The following is a 12,938-nucleotide window of genomic DNA, read 5'->3' as shown; positions in this document are numbered from 1 at the left end:
CATCCAAATCCAATTCGTCAATATTGCTTTTGTGGATGGTCAAAATTTGTCCCACGCACTATATTTAGATTGTCTGACTGCTTAGGTGGATGGTCCAGATGGAAACTGAGGATAAGGGGGCCCCATCCCAAGGACGCTGACTCCTGAGGCTGAGAGGAAGATGCCAAGAGGGAATTGATTGTTTTCTTTTTCACGATCTCGACAGGCTTATCCTTGGTATATCTATCTTTCTTTTTCCATGCAAAAAAAAAAAAAAACCCTCAGCCAACCGCTTCTCAGGTAGGTGATTGGATGTCCAGGTTCCACGTCGGAAGCTGATCCTCTCCAGAAATTGGATTCGGAGAATCGGAGTCTCTCTCCACAGAGGAAGAATCTTGCAGATCCATTGGATTTGGACCCACAACCACAAGATTTTTTCTTTTTCTTTCCTTTTTTTTTCCCTAGGCTTTAACCAGCACCAACACAGCAGGAAACAGCAAAGAAGAGATAGGTTTGTGGCTGTGGATACGGAATCAGAATAAGTAAGGATAAGGATCGGATGCTCCGATTGGCCAGTATAACCCCTTACGAGATCCTGATCATTAGATTTCCGAAACCAGGCAAACCAACCGTCAGCTTCAAGCCATGAACCGGAACCACGAGAATACCATAGTAATGAAATTCAAAAAAGGATACCATACACAAAACGCACTCTAAATCTCTAATCCCCGCGGCCACTGCACCCCTCTTACGTCTTACGTCTTACCGGGAATATTTAGATGGCGATGGTCACCACACAGGCTTCTGCTGTATTCCGGCCATGCACCTCAAGATCGAGGTTTCTCACTGGCTCTTCCGGCAAGCTCACCAAAGTTATCTCCGTCAAAACGCCCACTTCTTCGTCCCCCAGTTCCTTTAAAATCGAAGCCAAGAAGGGCGAGTGGTTGCCTGGTTTGGCCTCGCCTTCATATCTCAATGGCAGGTATTCTCTGCAAGATTTTGTCTGTTACAGTCATATGTGTAGTATGCTTTCATTAAAGCTTCCTTATAGATTGGATTGTTGTTGTTGTTGTTGTTATTTGAGAGTTAAGCAATGCCAATGGACGTCGGCATCTTCTATATGTTCTAACAACTTGACATTGATGACAGTCTCCCAGGCGACAATGGATTCGATCCTTTGGGACTTGCAGAGGACCCCGACAACCTGAAATGGTTCGTCCAGGCGGAGCTTCAGAATGGGAGGTGGGCCATGTTGGGTGTCGCAGGGATGCTGTTGCCCGAAATTCTCACCAAGATCGGCATTATCAATGTGCCAGCGTGGTACGATGCCGGAAAAGTTGAATATTTTGCGTCGTCTTCTACCCTCTTCGTGGTTGAGTTCATCTTGTTCCATTACGTGGAGATCAGAAGGTGGCAAGACATAAAGAACCCAGGAAGCGTGAACCAAGATCCCATCTTCAAGAACTACAGCTTGCCTCCCAATGAGGTTGGATACCCCGGCGGCATCTTTAATCCCCTGAATTTTGCCCCAACTCTGGAGGCCAAAGAGAAGGAGCTCGCCAATGGTAATACCTGAATCACCATAACCACCATCACTAGTGTTCAGCAAGTTGATTGATTGTTAAGTTGAGCTTTGAATTATGGATGAGAAATAAGGCTAATTTTTGTTTGTGATACATTTGCAGGGAGATTAGCAATGTTGGCATTCTTGGGGTTTGTTGTCCAACACAACGTCACCGGGAAAGGACCCTTCGACAACCTCCTACAACATCTCTCTGATCCGTGGCACAACACAATTGTCCAAACCCTCCGGGGCTAATTTAAGCGGGACACACTGATTCTATTTTCATGTTCCGTAACCATGAGTTGGTGGTATTTGAGTGAATTAAGCTTTAACATATAAAAATGAAACTTTCAATGCACAGGGGAGTTAAGAAGACATTATTGCTTTAATTCAATCTACTTTTGCTTCTATTCTATCATTACTCACAAAATTGGCCTCGCAAACAGACGAGAAAAGAAGAAATTCCCTATATTCTTTTTTTTTACTGCTAAAATAACATTTCCAAAGAAAAAGCATCCAGAAAATATGAAGATGTTAGCTTGAATTTGTATTACTAGAGTTTAATTTACAGCTTAGATTACTGAGAAATGAATAAAGGAGATTCTCCCCGTCATTAGTAACACTGTCAAGGGGAAAGTGTAATAAAAAAGCCTATTACCATATATTGTTTATACTATACAAACGGTTAGGTATTGCAGATCCAGTAGCTCAAACGACTGAATCAGCAACCTTCCTGCTACCAAAAAAAATAATCAGCAACCTTCCAATCTTTGCGGCCAAACGTTCAAGTCATGTACAAATATAATATAACAGTTGCACCATACCATGTCTCTTGCGGGCTGCCTCTGATAATTGTCAAAGATACCAACCCAGCATCCAGAACTTTGTTAATTCGTATCAACTTGATTTCACATTCAAAAGGACTTGTGCTGATGTGGCTACCCAGCAAAGAATGATAATGATAAAATCACTCGTGAATTCAGTTTGGTTGCTGCAAGAAATAATAGACAACTTCAAATTGATGCAGTCCCTAGCTAGCAGAAGATCGAGGAATAGTTGGGGCAAGAATTCAAAATAAAATCAGACGATAATCTAGATTATAGTCAATTTCCATGCCAAAATATCCTGATGGACCAGATGATCCCATAATTAGACTTGGTACATCAATCTGGATGGTCAGTCTTCCTGGGCAATGGTCCGAGAAAAAAAGAACCATCAAATTGATGGTAATAGAGCACCTCCCAAGTAAGATATCATGGTTCAAACTTTTTTATTTTTTTGATATCTTCTGAAGGGCTACACAACGAGGGGTAGCCCATCCCCAACCCAAGTGCAGGTGGGATTCGATCCCAAGTCTCTGCTACGACCAGCAGGAGACCTTACCAACCAGCTGGTTGGCACCTTGCATTATAGTTCAAACATTAATGAAAGGCTAACACACTCAAGAAGTTAGGGCCAGCCTTCTCTTCAAACCAAAATTTCTTCAGATTGTTATATCTCCAACTTATCATTTGAATGGAGAAGAGTGAAGATATAACAGTTCAAAGAAATATGATACTACATATTTATAATATTAGGATTGTCCTTCTACCACATTGAGATCCTGTCCATCCTTGTGGCATTTTACCAGTTATTATACCAGATCAATTCACTGCTCTGCTGTGTTTGTAACCATGGAAATTAATATTGTGAAATTCAGGTAAGCCAGAATTTATTGCAGGAACACTTACTTGAGGGTATGATTGCTGATCAAACACAGCAATGGCACAAGGTCCAGATGTAGATGCCCAACTCTGATGGCTTGTGTCATACCCAGGTCTAGTTGGTTCAAAGCCACTATTAACTTGAAAATCCACAGGGTTTTCATGTAAACTCATCTTTGTTTCAGTCTTCAATTTCTTTTCATCCAGCAAATTGAATCCATATGATGGATATGGATATTGCCCACCCAATTGTAGCCTCAAGCATGCATTTCTGCTTAATTCATTCAGGGCATTACTTTCTTGACCCGAACTATCAACTTCTGTTTTGCACGCACTAAAGAAACCAGAATAGCTTGGAATGGAAGCATCTGTGGAGCACTCCAGATCTCTAGGTAAACATAGAAAATTGGTTCAATGAATTATGAACAAATATCTAGTTAGCAAGCTCAGCAAACAATGGTTCAGCAAAAAAGTACTGAATAGACAAGAAAAGTAAATAAAGCAAATGGCAGAAAATCATCATCATTCAAGCCTTATCCTAACCATATGGGGTTGGCTACATGAATCTTGTTTCACCATTCCATTTATTTCCATATCCATTGTTAAATTATTAGCGCTTTAAGTCATTTCTTACTATTTCTACCCATGTCCGTTTTGGTCTACCCCTAGCCCTTTAAACCCTTCAATTTGCAACAGATCACTTCTTCTAATGGGTGCTGTTGATGGTCTTCTATGAATGTGACCAAACCATCTTAGTCTACTTTCTCCCATTTAATACCTATTGGATCTACTTCTAAGTTCCTTCAAATGACTTCATTTCTGAATCTATCCTTTCTAGTTTTTCCACTCATGATAAATATCAGCATATGCATTTTTTCCACAATCATTTTTTGGACATGTTTCTTGACTGCCTAACACTCGGCTCCATACAGCATAGCTAGCCTTATAACTATTTTATAGAATTTTCCTTTTAATCTAAGTGAAATTCTCCTATCACATATGTTACCTCTCCATTTTGCCCATCCTGCTCAAATTTTATGGGTGACATCTTCCCCAATCTCTCCCTTGTTATGAATTATCAAACTGAAGTACTAGAAAAGGACGCATTGAGTTATCAAGTAGATAGCAGAAAATCTCATCTATAGATGGGCACTAATTGATAAAAACAAATATATATATATATAGGGCAGAGACACTAAATAACTAAGGTTGTGTTTGGTACCATTGCCACTTCTACTTGCAACATTTTAGGTTGGTCAATACAAATTTTTGAGAAGTTGTCTTGTCACATCACATCAAATAACCACTTCCACTAAAAAAAAAAATATAGGCATTGGACTGGCTGTTGCCATTTATAGTAGAAATACCAAATTTGATAGCTCAAAGCAATCGTACCAAACACAATAGTACCAAATGTTGTATTGATAACTCAAGGCAATTGTGGTAGAAAACAATATGTTCTCATAAAATATGTACTGACCAACTAAAAAAGTTGCAAGTAGAAGTGGCAATGGTACCAAACACAACCTAAATAAGTCATACATGATTATACCAAGTTATCAAGTACAACAAATTCCGAATTCAAACACAAATTTTGTTTAGGGAAAATTACTTAAGTCCCCTATATTTTTGAGTCTTGCAAAAAAACCTCCCTTCACCTTTCAAATAAATATGCAAACACACCCATTCTTTTAGGCTATGCTCGGTTTGAAGGAAAAAGTAGGGAAAGGTAAGGAAAGATAAGGAAACCTTTACAAATCTTGTATAGGTTTTGATGTCTTTCCCTTCCTTTCCTTACCTTTTCCTTTAAACCAAACATAGCCTTAAATTTTCTGATGGAAAATGCTGACATAATGCTTTAATCTTTTTAAAATCCCAGATTTACCCATGAAAACTATATATTAAAGTACCTCTTGATAGGCAAGCACACCCCTTCATTCATTATCCCAATTGCAATTTAAATACCCCATCATTACTGAACTCAGCATGGTCAATGGTCACCTTGATTTGCATACATTTAATAAGGGCATAGTTGTAACAGGGATGAAGTGGCATTTTGAAATGTGTAATCTTCTGTCTTAATGGTAATAAGGGCATGGTCATAATTTCAACATCTCAGTTACAAGGCCTTTAACAGGAGTGTGTTTGCATATTTATTTAAAAGGTGAAAGGAGGTTTCTGCAAAGGTCAAAACACAGGGGAAGTTTAAGTAATTCTCAGATAAGCCATGAGAGGTTTAAGTAATTTTCCCTTTTGTTTAAGATTCATGTCTTTTTAGTCACATATTATAGATTTGATAGAGAGAAAAGACTCCTCATATAGGTGTTTGTGTCCATGTGTATGACACCCAACTTTAATTGTCCATATGACGATATTGGAACTAGCACCTTTTTTAGGTACAAATTCGTTTAGAACAGCTACACTTATCCACAGAAATTAGAATGGTTGCAAACTTGATGTTAGTGTAGTTTTTTTATGGCATTAAAGAAAATCCAGTCTAGTTGGTACATTACCTGTTCATGGGCCAGGCTGGGCTTTGACTCTTTATAAACAAAATATGACCAGGCCTGAGCCCGAGCCTGGCCCAACTATAAATCCAAAGCTCGATCTGAACAGAAATTTTATAATATATTAATTATATAGAATATATATTAATAATATAAGAATATTATATAATACTTTTATTGCTAATAATAATATATATTATATATTTATATATTATATTTAATATTATTGGCCAGGCTTATTTGGGAAAGCCCGGGTCTGGCCTGAAAACAGTCAGGCCTGGTGTTTCGAGCTCAAGCCCATGGGCTTAAAGATTTGTCCAAGCCTGATATAGAACGAGCCAGGCCGGGCTAGCCCGTTGGGCTACTCGGCCCATGAACAGGTCTGGAATTTATCCTCTAGAAATTTAAATAAAAGAAATAAAATGAATTCAATACATAGATATGTAGATTTATAACTAGCAACTAGGGACTGCTCTTCAATGTGAATTAAATTGCCCAACAAACATTGCATCAGAATTCTTCACTTCTACAAGTAAGATGCATGAACCAGTTCAGAGAAACCATATGGATCACCCCTTTTACAAGTGTTGAGAGTCAACCAGTTACATTCACAGACTATCTTGAATCCAATCACAGGGTAATGGAGAGTGTGAAAATCAACTTTGGTAAGAGATGATGCTCCAACTAGGTCTGAAAGCACAGTTATTGCTTATGCCTTATGCATGCAATTTAAGAAGATAAGTTTGGCCCATGTGATTTCCTGTGAAACTGGATCATGAATGCAATATTGATCCCAACTGGGTTGACCGAAAAGTTAAACTTCCAAGACAATCAGAAAATTCTTGATATAGGAAAACCACTCACCTGTGAGGTAACAAGTTTGGATCCTCTGCTAACATCATATGTTGACTGTCATTACCAGGCAGCCATGAAATGGGTTGTGCTTGTGGCTGCTCAACACTCATTCCCAAGGGTAGATGCATCCCATTCTGGAACTATATATCAAAGGAACTTGTGTAAGACTTCCAATTTATGCAACAATAAAAAAATTACAAGATCTCTACATGGGCAGAATAATCCATTTGGCTACTGCATTTCAATGAGAAAAGCTGCTTTTATCTGCAATTATCTAGGGGATAAATTATTGATCTATATGTTACTGGGCAAGCTAATCAAATATTTCAAAACTCCAGGCCACATGTGTGGCAGGGGTGTCCATCAGCATAGATAACAGACATGTAAATGTCCAACATTGGTTTGCGGTGGGAATCAGAATCAAAATCTCCTGGAACTGGAATCAGAATTGCTTATTCCCCCCACCTGTTTGATTCAGACAGGAATTAGGATCAGATTCCATATGATATGCACAACTCCCAAGAAGAGTTGGTGTCAGGTAAAGAGAAATAGGGTTTGGGGGGTTTTTAAGTCACTTGCCTTTTTTTTGGCTGGCTGGAGAGTGGAGATTCTCATTCCCAAGGGGGGAGGCCAGAATGGCCATTCCCTCAAATGGGGGACCGCCATTCCACCAGGAATGGGAATCAGAACCCCATTCCACCCAACCAAATGGCTGGAACCATTCTGGTTCTGATTCCAGACCCCTATTCCCACGAACCAAACAGACCCTAACTAGCTTCAATAGAGTACCATTATGCTGAAACATTACTAATAAATTACAAATACAACATATAAGGAGACATTCTGAAGCAAAGACTAAATATTCTAAATGATCTTGAATTTCTAATAAACTAAACATAGTTCCCACCTTCCAGATGGTGTTGTTAGATTAGATAAAATAATTACATTAGGGTACAGAAATAAAACATAAAAGCAGATCTTTACCAAGAGAGGCCTATATTACACAACAAAAACCATACCTTATGAGCTCTTATTTGGTTAAGTGATTCCTTAAGAGAGTCTTCCATTGCCCTCAGATGTTCTATATTGTTGATTTTATCTGGATGAGTCCAATAGCTGAAGAAAACAAAATGGTATGCAGTATTATCATATCACAGTGATGAATCGAGCATGTTTTATGCTAGCTTATATATATATATATAGGATAGCACAGAAGAAAAGGCATTTTAAAGACAAATCAAGCCTCTCTTATTTAGAAAGGAATGGAAAGTGAAAGCTTCAGAAAAAAAAAATGATTAGATGTATGAAACATGGTGATAAATTAGAAAATACTTTCAGTAAACAATATTAAGATGCAGCAGCTATAGAGCCCAGCTCACTCCATAGAAGATAACTTATGCCAACTGAACTGGGTGAGTTTTATCCACATCATCCTTGGTTCTTTCTTTTTTTTGGTAGAATATCATCCTTGGTTCATTAACATTCTAAAAGAAAAATTAGACTTGTTATGATCATCTTCACATTCAAACATAACTTTTACTGCAGGTAAAACTAAAATTCAGTACAAGAACTTTGCATGAAAAGGAGAGGGGAAGGTATAGGTAGAATTTCATCAAAGATAATGATAGACATACAACATTAAATGTAAGAAAATGGATCATAAGCTGGAGAGCTCTAGCAAGAGACAGTTTTGCTACCATTCTTTAAGTGCAGATTTTAATGGTTCTTTCTTGAAATTGTTCCAATAAATGTGTGGCACTTAATAAGTCTACTTGAATTTCCACCTTTAATATTACTATAGATAATTTTCTAATATATTAGCCTTTTATGATCTTTCATAACTGTTCTGTAAATGAAATTAACAACTGTTTTGTAACTTTTATTTCCATTTTAAAAAAATTCAAAGAAAAAGGAACTTGCTTTGCTCCAATGTAGACTATGGCTTCCAGTATTAAGAAAGGACCACCAATGACCCTCATACATGTCCAGACATATGGTAATTACGGATGAAAAAAAAAAAGCAAGCACCAGTAATGAATCTAAAGTTGATAACCAACCTTGAATAGTTGGGACTAAGGGTGAATTGAGTTGTATTTGGATTGTTAAAAAACTTAGTAATCTCCAATCAACTGGACTGAATATTATGGTAGAACAAGTTCAAAACATGTTGTTTCAACTTTCGAAAGAATGTGAACAAAACATCTCAGACTCTCAGTCATTTATAAGATAGTCAGCATTGTATACCACTATACCTTACTCTTGAATAAGTCGCTGGCTTTTTCTTGGAGTTTGTAATTCATCTATATGCTACAACAAAAGAAGCTTTCTACTTAAAAATGCAATAACAGTTTGGAGGCATATCAATGGAATGAGCTTACCAAATAAAAATGATTAGAAAAATGAAGTACAGCCCAATATATTTCAAACTTCCAACCAATATAAATCTATAACATCTCAGAGGGAGCAAAATAAAATAAATACTGTTTCAAAGATGCACCTCAATCTCTTGTGCGTTTCTGAAAGTTGAGTTTGCAATAGCCTTGAATGGTTGGTCAATTCCTGCAGAAAAAGAAAGATAAAATATAAGATGTCATTGACATGAATGACAAATTAGAAACTGAAAGATCAAGAAAGGCATCAATAATTACTGGTTTATGATAAATACCTCAACTGTTTGAGTACTGCAACCGAAAGAGAAGGGAAGTATCAGTTTCTTTTAACTACGAATGCAATGCAGAAGACAAGAAGTTTTATTGAAATAATAAAGTACCAATTTCACCAATATTAGCACAAACCTTGCACCCAAAAAGTCTTGTATGTTTACATCATGATCCAACTTCTTAAATGTTTTCTTTAGTGCCTATAGTCTCAAAGAAAGCACCAGAATGTTGTGTGAACATACATTAAAGATGGTTCAAATCCAAACATATATAAAAAGCCAAGAGAATGAAGTCTGCAATAGAAGAATAGATCATGAAGAATTGGCTTACTTCGAGGCTCTCCAATTTCCTGTTCCAATCCAGTGAAAAATTATTAAACACCAAATACCATTCATATCTAACCCAAACCCAATAAATAAGTAGATAAGCTCAAGATTGAGCTGAGAGAACCTTTTTGCCCTTTCCTGTGGAGTTAATTGAGCAAACTTTCCAATAACCTCTTCAAAGTTACTGAATCATGGAGAAGTAAAGAATCATCAGAAAAGGACACAAAAAAAATCAATGATGAAAAATATAAAGTTACTTTCTATAACATAGAAACAAAACCAGTTAGTAATATACAACATAAAGAGGTTTTGATGATTTTCAGGGTTAAATGAGAATATTTACAGTTCAAATGAGATGTTCTGTCTAGTGTCTTCATGATCGAATATGTACAGTAGATGGAAAGATATACTATCCTGCATCCTTAGAGTCCAAAATGCTAAGATTAAACAATCTAAATTTGAATGTTCTGCATAGAAAGAACTTGTCTTTATGCATTGATAATAATCTATGATGCATGGCATAAGAAAGACTCGTCTAGTCGTCTACATGATAGGGACTGAAGCAAAAGACAGAGACATATGAAACCTTCTACTGCAAAGTTATTCTATGCTAGCCTAATTGCAACAATCTCAGCATAAACTAAATTTTCCTTATGTCACTTTTATGGATCTTTTATTGGAGGATGCATTTAAATTCAACTCAGAACAAGCCTATTTGAAACCCCAAAAAGAAATACAAGAATACGGATGAAAGGATGTCACCGATGGTTTTTTTCTATAACCGAAGTCGTTGCAGTGTACATAATGTTTTCTTCTTAGTTTTGAAAGCTGTACATGAATAACCCCGTTTGTCCTTCCCTTTTTTTCAAGTCATTAGGACCTAGCGCAAATGTTCTTCATTTTTTACTCCAAGGAGAGGCCAGTATTTTTCTTGCTATATAGGTTCACTTCATACCATGTCTTTGGATACAATTAGAAACCTTTGATCATTTACTATTATCAAGGATGCATGTAAGTAGAGAGCAGACAAGAAACTTTTTCAGTTTTGATAAAGGTACAACTTCACTGAAATGATCTGCTTTTCTCTATCTCACTAGTAATCAACTTTATGCACTGTTTAAACCATTTTTGAGACTTTGGCTTGTAAAATCACATAAGAGCCAAGGTTATTGATGAGCAGATAACAGAAGGTATAGCTAAAAGGAAAAACAAAGTACCTGTGCTCTCCTAGGCACAATGTAGGCTTGCCAGTTGGTGAAAACATGATAAGGGCAATGTCTATGTCACATAATATGGATAATTCCCTAGCTTTCTTCAAGATTCCATTCTTCCTTTTTGAATAGGTTACTTGTCTACTGCTTGTATTCTCCAATCTCTTTATCTTGAGCTTAACCCTCCCCATCCTACAGGTTTTCAAGTAAAGCCCTTTATCTCTTTCCTATCTCTAGAGCTTCTGATCCCCTGAAAAAAGGTTTGAAATCCTAGCAAAGCAATATCCCTTTCGTCAAGTTTCACCCATAAGTCCATTTTGAATTTGCATCAACAAAATTCTATGCGGAAATACAATCGAAGCATCCATTGCCAACACCTTGAACTCCGATGGAAATAAATCAAATAATTTAGTAACATCCACATTCAAACCGAATTACAAAGCGACAAAACAATTGAAGCGGAAAGGCAACACAGCAGCAATTTACGTTTGAGACATCGAAACTCGGAAAAAAAAAATACCAGGAACTGTTGACAGCACTCTACTGCTAAAAACAGAAACGAACAACTAATCAAAAGCCATATCAAGTTTACCAAAGCTGATTAAAATAGGTGAAAACCCATATAAAACTAAAATTCAAATTACAAAACCCATATGGAATTAGAAATAGAGGAGATAATACCCAAATAAAATTCAAATAATCCCCAGTTGCAGATTCCTAACCTTCTGAAAAACCTAATCCGTGTAATAAAAAAGCATGAAATCGTATGTAACAGATAAAGAACACCAAACGAACAAATACCCAGATGAAGAAATAAAAAAATTATATTTTTTTTCAAAAAAAAAAGAACAACATGGATAAAATCATTAAAGGAAAAAAAAAAGAATTATTGCAGGTAACGAAAGAAAAATGAAAAAAAAAGAAATAAAAGAGATGCAGAGAGAGATGTATAGCTCACATTTCATGACCGGCCAAGCTGAAAAATCGGTCGTTAAAACGCGCGGGAGAATCGGGAGGCACCCGAATTTTCAAAACCGACCAACTAATTGGAAGAAAGAAAAAAGCGGGAACAAGAAAGAACAGAAAAACTATAAATTTATTTCGAGAACCACGAAATTCAAACGGACGGTGAGTTCGTACCCTTCAAAGTTCAACCTCCTTGGAGAATCATTAAACCCCTCTCAACCAAGGAAGCTCCTCGTTCTCAGGAGTCCATCGCCCGAAACGAACTATAGAATTCCGATATTTTGCCGATACGACATTCAAATGTCGAATCGTTTGGCTTCTCTTTCTCTCTCTAACCACTATCTTTACCAGTTACGCTTACGTGGCTAACATCTCAGTAAGACAGTAACACAGTATAGAGAATTCAGATATGTGATTTTGGGCTTTAATTAATCCTCTACCACAGGAAGCGCTAACTCTACGGTTGTCATGGGCCGGGCTTCAGGCTTATCACTTTAAAGTTTAAATACATTAAAACTATGGTTTTTGAAATCGAACCGAACTGAACAGTTGGACAGTTCGACCTTAAGAACCAGTTATGGCTCAGGATTTGATTTTGGACCCCAAATCGTTTGATCAGGATTTTAACTGGACAGTCGAACCATTTGACCCAAGAATCGATGGTCAAAGTGATTCCATCTAAATTGGTTTTTAAAACCATGACATGATTAATCCATCCAAATATGTTTGCATGTGATAGGAGAATTAGTATTTATTGCCTTTTATCCTATTAGCTAAAGCTTTAGCTAATGGGTTGTGGAATCAATCAGTGTTTTCAAAATTCGATTGGAAAAACTGGGAACTGGTCCATTTTACCTTAGAACTGCTTTTTGGTCTAAAACTGTTGATTTGGTCAGTGAATTACTGACTTAGGTGGTCGAATTATTGACTCAAATAACAGTTTTTTCTATTTTTTTATTTTTTATTTTTATTTTGTTAGAGTGGACTGTCCATTCAGACTGGATGGTTGGACCATTTGACCTGGGAACTGGACCTAGAATGGTTTCTTGTCCGATCTGATTTTAAAAACCTTGAAATCAATGATAATATCTCACACCAATAATAAAATACATGGAGCCTGAAAAGGTTAATTAATTATAAGTATTTTATGACTGGTGTGGAGCATTA

General features: G+C 36.9%; 2 protein-coding genes across 7 annotated transcripts; one reads left to right on the top strand and one right to left on the bottom strand.

Annotated features, from left to right (window-relative positions):
• Nucleotides 1–554: 554 nt before the first annotated feature.
• LOC104597786 (chlorophyll a-b binding protein 4, chloroplastic-like) lies at nucleotides 555–1,956 on the top strand. Its single transcript, XM_010259509.3, has 3 exons — nucleotides 555–961; nucleotides 1,129–1,544; nucleotides 1,665–1,956. The coding sequence occupies exons 1-3, from the start codon at nucleotides 759–761 to the stop codon at nucleotides 1,796–1,798; spliced, it is 753 nt and encodes a 250-aa protein (XP_010257811.1). The 5' UTR covers nucleotides 555–758; the 3' UTR covers nucleotides 1,799–1,956.
• Nucleotides 1,957–1,995: 39 nt separating this feature from the next.
• On the bottom strand, nucleotides 1,996–12,125 carry LOC104597757 (agamous-like MADS-box protein AGL65). 6 transcript variants are annotated; one of them, XR_735249.3, is made up of 11 exons: nucleotides 10,812–11,738; nucleotides 9,719–9,778; nucleotides 9,599–9,617; nucleotides 9,404–9,468; nucleotides 9,274–9,289; nucleotides 9,106–9,167; nucleotides 7,628–7,724; nucleotides 6,618–6,748; nucleotides 3,274–3,634; nucleotides 2,368–2,534; nucleotides 1,996–2,276 (listed from the first exon to the last, which is right to left on the bottom strand). XR_735249.3 is itself a non-coding variant. In XM_088902204.1 (11 exons), exons 2-11 carry the CDS (start codon nucleotides 10,994–10,996, stop codon nucleotides 2,523–2,525), a joined length of 1,008 nt encoding a protein of 335 aa, XP_088758330.1. In that variant the 5' UTR covers nucleotides 10,997–11,075; nucleotides 11,946–12,125; the 3' UTR covers nucleotides 1,996–2,522. The 6 variants fall into 6 exon arrangements, 5 of the variants coding, with proteins under 5 accessions (XP_088758330.1, XP_010257792.1, XP_088758329.1 ...); XM_088902204.1 differs by adding an exon at nucleotides 11,946–12,125 and having other exon boundaries at nucleotides 1,996–2,534; nucleotides 10,812–11,075; XM_010259490.2 differs by adding an exon at nucleotides 11,946–12,124 and having other exon boundaries at nucleotides 1,996–2,534; nucleotides 10,812–11,182.
• Between the last annotated feature and the right edge of the window lie 813 nt (nucleotides 12,126–12,938).

Source organism: Nelumbo nucifera, chromosome 3 (genome assembly GCF_055504915.1).
Source record: "Nelumbo nucifera cultivar China Antique chromosome 3, China Antique-T2T, whole genome shotgun sequence".
Classification (NCBI taxonomy): domain Eukaryota; kingdom Viridiplantae; phylum Streptophyta; class Magnoliopsida; order Proteales; family Nelumbonaceae; genus Nelumbo; species Nelumbo nucifera.
Note: the sequence above shows the minus strand (reverse complement) of the source record. Positions and strands in the feature narration are given on the sequence as shown.

Excerpts from the sequence above, each read along its gene's own strand:
- LOC104597786 (XM_010259509.3), top strand. The coding sequence starts at position 759 with ATGGCGATGGTCACCACACAGGCTTCTGCTGTATTCCGGCCATGCACC. Across the intron at positions 962-1,128 it reads CCTTCATATCTCAATGGCAG|TCTCCCAGGCGACAATGGAT; the intron begins GTATTCTCTGCA and ends CATTGATGACAG. Across the intron at positions 1,545-1,664 it reads AGAGAAGGAGCTCGCCAATG|GGAGATTAGCAATGTTGGCA; the intron begins GTAATACCTGAA and ends ATACATTTGCAG.
- LOC104597757 (XM_088902204.1), bottom strand. The coding sequence starts at position 10,996 with ATGGGGAGGGTTAAGCTCAAGATAAAGAGATTGGAGAATACAAGCAGT. Across the intron at positions 6,749-7,627 it reads ACCAAATAAGAGCTCATAAG|TTCCAGAATGGGATGCATCT; the intron begins GTATGGTTTTTG and ends TTTGATATATAG. Across the intron at positions 3,635-6,617 it reads CCAAACTTGTTACCTCACAG|AGATCTGGAGTGCTCCACAG; the intron begins GTGAGTGGTTTT and ends ATGTTTACCTAG.